This window comes from Acyrthosiphon pisum, chromosome A1, assembly GCF_005508785.2.
Source record: "Acyrthosiphon pisum isolate AL4f chromosome A1, pea_aphid_22Mar2018_4r6ur, whole genome shotgun sequence".
NCBI lineage: Eukaryota > Metazoa > Arthropoda > Insecta > Hemiptera > Aphididae > Acyrthosiphon > Acyrthosiphon pisum.
The window spans coordinates 63,460,889-63,466,748 of NC_042494.1; the positions used below are offsets into that span (position 1 = coordinate 63,460,889).

General features: G+C 27.1%; 1 protein-coding gene across 5 annotated transcripts in view; it reads right to left on the reverse strand.

Moving 5' to 3' along the window:
• Positions 1-2,705, reverse strand: part of LOC100573323 (venom protease) — a 13,288-nt gene extending 10,583 nt beyond the window's left edge. For 2 of the 5 annotated variants that reach the window (XR_001679023.2, XM_016802217.2), the window contains exons 1-2: positions 2,423-2,705; positions 2,233-2,360 (exon numbers count right to left, since the gene is read on the reverse strand). Coding sequence is in view for 3 of the 5 variants with exons in the window: in XM_016802217.2 (XP_016657706.1) it covers positions 2,233-2,332 (100 nt within the window). In the remaining 2 variants the exon portion in view is untranslated. Of the gene's footprint in view, positions 1-2,232; positions 2,361-2,422 lie in introns of those variants that run through there. The other 3 variants (XM_016802219.2, XM_016802218.2, XM_016802222.2) reach the window with 3 other exon arrangements.
• Between the last annotated feature and the right edge of the window lie 3,155 nt (positions 2,706-5,860).

A 5,860-nucleotide genomic window follows, 5' to 3' on the forward strand; every position in this document is an offset into this window, starting at 1 on the left:
CAGATTTTGCGTAAAAATTCCCGTTTTTCCTTAATTTTTCTTTTGTTTTTCACGGCGCATTTTTCACAAAACTATTTTATAACTTTTGACCCCCCAAAGTACCAACTAGATTCACTTTCCTATCAGAAAAGATACTGTTGAAGAAAATCCAAGCACTTTTACCGTCCTAAAAGGTGATGACAGACACAAAAATAAAAAATAAAAATAAAAAAACACACATCATTGTAAAATCAATACATTCATCGTTCCACTCAGAATCTAAAATAGGTCATTCAATATTATGTCCCGGTTTGGGGATTTCAAAATCTGCCAAGCCTACTTATAAGTATATACAGACTATACAAAGAATAAAAATATTCTATCAAAAATATATTACAAATGTTGCATATAATAATATCAATAAGTTGAACTTCAAATCTTTAGAATTGGCCTGATGTAACATAGAACTATAGAACTTTTACATACATAGTGTGTATAGGTACTTATTGTATCCTGCAGTGTTATACTTAGTAATTTATTTTAAATTTTTAAAACTTATATTGAAAAATAAAATGAAGCTAACACTATTCAATGTTAAGCCCATCAAATACTAAATAGTACTAGGTATTACCTAAAAGGTGATTACAGACACAAAAAAATTTTTTAAAAAAACACACATCATTGTAAAATCAATACATTCATCGTTCCACTCAGAATATAAAATTTAAAAAAAAATAATTTTGTAGTTTATAATGTATAACATTTTAAAATTTTATAGCTAAGGATTCAAAGTTTTTAAGATTCTACAAGGTTCCACATAACTGACATAAGTAGGTTATTCTGTAACCAAAAAATATAAAAAGTTTTGACTAGTTATTTTATATTAAAATTTGGACAAAATTACATAGTAAGTACCCAAGAATAAAGATTTTAGCTATTTTGTTGTAATTTAAAAATATTATTCGTGGGCATATTTCTCATATATATTATTACAAACAAATATTGAAATATGATAATATGCAAACAACATCAATTCAACTTACTGGCTACCTAATGAACAATAACAATATAAATATTATATAATATATAAAATAACCTAGACTGACAAACTGTCTCTGCTCAGAATCGTTTTTTGTATAGAAATATATACAACGATATATTACTTATATACCTAAAAGAATTAAAATTTAACAACATCCATTTCAGTAACCTACTTGTAACCGATAACACCTACTTACCCACCTTTTTTTGTTTGTTTGTTAAAAGAAAAAAACTTATGTGAAATTTTTTATTATCATTTTTTATTTTATCTATGAAAATGAAAATTTTTAGGAATTATTAACTAAAAAATAATTTACAACATTAAAAAAAATTCTCATGGCTTTACATAACTCAAAAAGAGTCGAATAACTTTGAAAATTTCCCCATGTATAGAAAATGGTTATTTTAATATTTTGAGGAAAATTCAAGTATCTCATGAGGTTATTCATTTTTAAAAAACATCAAAAATGTATAGATGAAAATTCGTTAATTTAAATGTGAAAATAGTCAAAGTTCATAAACATTTTTAATTGAAACACTCATAAAAAATTAATTTTACTTTCCGCTAAACTTTTTTTTTTATTTTAAGTATAATGATTTATGGGGAATCTTCTTTTAAAATTTCGATTGTTACCTATGAAAAAAAAACTTTTAAGAAATTCTTACTGGAAAATAGTTTGAAAATTTTCGATATTTAATGAATTTTATCAACATTTGAACATTACATGTGTATAAAAAATAACCAAGCCTATGAGACTTTAATAATTTTGAACTTGCATTAATAAATAATAAATAAGAAACCGCTTGCATTCCCAGTAGTACTATATTATGAATGTATCAGAACAATTTTAGCCATCGAAGCAGCAGAATATTAAGAGCTAAATAAATTTGATACAAAAACAGCATTTTTATATGGTAATCAATAGAAGCCGATAATTACATGAGTCAACCAATTGGATTCGGAGATTCGACAGAAGAAGAAGAAGTACACACACCAAATAGACGTTTGTATAGATTACAACAATCACCAAGATGTTGGAATAATAGATTTAAGCAATTTCTATTAGAGTTCAATCTAGAACAAAGTGGATGCGTGTATTGACCAGAGATCAGTGTTTGAATAATCTAATTTCAACCGCACACACATATAGCCATTACATATTATCCAGATAAATAAACACTAATATTTCGTAATAAAAAAAAAAAACTAACCATTATTTTTTTGTGAGTTTTGAGCCACCCCACTCCTGTCTTCGCCAATCGCCAGACTAAAGACGAATACCGTATAAATAATACATTTATCTCTTTCCATGTTTAATTAACAAGATCAAACCTGGTACCTAAATACAAAAATATAAAACAGAAGTATATAGGTATAGGTATAATTAAATATTTAAATTACCCACGCCGTGCCAAATTCAATAATCAAAGATTTATTTTACATTTTTACTTTCAGTGATTACTTCTTGATTGTGATACAGCTGTAACCGGACGGTAGTAGAAGCTGCAAGGACTAGAAAAATCTAAATAAATCACTTTGAGCAGAAAGTGTTAATACGGCTGTCTATACAATTAACAAAACTGGTACGAGTTCAATCAAAGATGAAACCATGTATGCAATTTATTGTAGATAACAACCCGAAATTAAATATTTAAGAAATCGAGAACAAATAAAAAAAACCAATTAGATATTATGCATGTACAGCTTTTACAGCTGAACCAATTAATTATAATGAGGCAATTAATTGTATGCACGCAAATAAATAGAAACAGGCCATGAGTGAGGAATAGACTCGTTACATGAAAACAACACATATTGGACTTTGGTAACAAAACCGGTAAAGCACGATTCTGTACGTTTAACCTTTTTGGGAACACCATTACGTACGATTTTCTGTGCATTCTTGCCATTTGTTATTTTTTATTGTCAATTAATTATCAAATATTAAATGTTAATGAAAATTAGTAAATTCAAAATATAAACAGTAAAAATTATATAAAAAAATATGTACCTACCTATAAAATTATATAAAAATAATTATATTTTGAATTTTGATACCTTGGTACTTGTTACAAATATTTTATTATATTTGTATGAATCAAATATTCTTTATATATTCGTTGATTGTGTGATCTAAACGTTGTTTGTCGGCTAAGGCCATTTTATTGAAACCGGTAGGAGCAAATATAATAAATAATTCGTGGATTTATAAAATAAAACATAGCGATCGTTTTAAGGCTCAGTTAGTAATTAACGGATCAAGACAAAGAAATTTTGGTATTGATTGTAAGGAAATATTTTCGCCAGCAGTACGGTATGAATCAATCAAAACGATTTTATAGGCGTCGCAGCAGCAGAAAATTATGAGCTAAAAAAGAGTTTGATATAAAATCGGCCTTTTTATATGGTAATCTAGAAGAAGATATTTACATGAGTCAACCAATTGGATTTGAAGATTCAAGAGGACGAGTATTCGAACTAAATGTCTAGTATTGCAGGGAGATCTTGAACAACAGTTTGAATCATTTGAGATAACATAAGGGAATCTAAATTATTTTCTAGGTATGGAAATAACTAGATGTACTGATATATCAATATGTATACATCGAACAAATTATGCTATATTATGGTTTTAGACAAGTTTCCCAATAGTGGACGAGCCAAACGCATAAAACTTATTATTTAGTAGGTACATTGTATACAAGTGGCGGATAGGCCCACTGGGAATTCGGGATTTTCCCGGTAGGCCCATCCTGTCTTGAGGTATAGGGGCCCTAAGACCATTTATCAAGTATTGAACCTTGTGTGATGAAAATTGAAAATAATTTTAATAAAGATGCAAATTGACTAATTTAACTCCACAAGAAAAATACCATAATTATTTAGCTATGAACAATATTTGGCATAATTCTGGTTTAGAAACCTATCGATTTTTCAAATTTATTTTTTAAAATGTGTATTTAAGGATGCTTTATAAGAATGTAAAAAAAAAAGCCCGGAAAAACTACATTTTTTACGTAATGCTCATTTTTTTTAAAAAAAAATACTAAGAATTGAATATTTTTAAATTTTTTTTATAAAAACTTGTTTTTAACGCTGATCTCGAAACTGTTTGAATTTTTTGGCGGAAACCATTATTTTGGAGTTATAGCATCCAAAGTTTGCGAATTTACCTTTATACACATGTGCGCAACTACATAAATGCTGCGCGGAGGAACTCGTGTTTGGCGTTTTTTCAACTTTTTTGTTCTAGGGCATCACAGCGAGCGAGTGGCAATGCTAGTCGATTATGTACTTTTTAACCAACTTTGTTTAAATACGCGTTATATGAAAATAAAATGTAGTTTATAAAGTTTTTCATCAATAACTTCGAAAAGAGGTTTTACGGTTTTTTTTTACATTCTTACAAAGCTCCCTAAAATTCATGTTTTGAAAAAAAAAAAATTTGAAAATTCGATAGGTTGCTAAACCAGAATCGTTACCTAATTATTGAATTGTTTGATTGTCTAATATTTATTCATATTTCTCATTGAAGTGTTTAATGTACAGTGTATGTGTATACTAATTTAGATACGTTATAAAATAAAAATATAAACTCTAATTTTGCTTTTCAATTACTTAATAAATTACTATATATTATTACATACATATTTATTATTTAATAATAAATAAACTATGAATACCGATGAAAAAAAACTAAATAAACGAAAATATGAGTCAAGAGTTTTGAAACGGAGTAAAAAAAATGGAGAGGCATTACTACAATGTGCAAATGACAAAAATCGCTTAATACTTAAAAAAATGTAGAAATATAATATATTATAATATTATACTTATACATGATTTAAAACAATAAAAAATAAATAAATCTGAACTAAGAGTTCCTATATTACTTATTATATAGTTTTGTACTGTGTTGTTATATCAAAATAAAATGTCACTCGCGGCTTGTTTTTTGGGAGCCCTTATTCAAATTACTTCCCGGTAAAAAAATATAAGCCTATCCGCCACTGTTGTATACATTGTGATTTAAATCATCAAATATAATTTTTATGTTTTATTGACCATGTTTATTAATATTGTTCAGCCCTTCCCGAAATAAAATTCTGTATACGTGCTTGTATACACACTAACATTAATTATAATTTACTTCTCTCACACAGTAACACAGGTCAAATATAAATGCTATACGAAATGCCTATATATTACTCCTTAAAACACGTCACGCTTCAGCCACCTTTAACAAAACATCTAATATAAGTACAGTTATTTTTATAGTTATTTTAAGTTTAAATTTGGACGAATTTCATATTAAATACCTACCCAAGAATCACGATTTTAGTTATTTTTTTGTAATTTAAAAATATTATTCGTGAGTACAAAACCTCTCAAGTATATTATTAATTATTATATACAAAATAAAATTGAAATATCATATATTAATTCTACCAGCTACCGTATAATAATAATAACAATATAAATATTAAATAATAAATAAACATTGCAATTTTATCTTAGAAATATATATTAGATTTAAGGGGGCAGAATATATAACTTGGTACTAGTTAGTATAGGTAGTAATTATATAGGTACCACTGATATACGTATATGTCTTGTTAAGAGAGTGCCCAAAAATATTGTACCTAGTCACCCCCCTGAAATTCAGGTCTGCACACGCCTATATGCAAGGCTGGGCATTAACGAGTTAAAGAGTTAAAGTTAAGTAAAAAAGTTAAGTTACTTTTAATTAAGTTACTTAACGAGTTACTTTTTTTTTAAGAAGTAACTTCTATCTTAACGAATTACTTTTTTTTAAAAGTAACTTATAACTTAACTCGT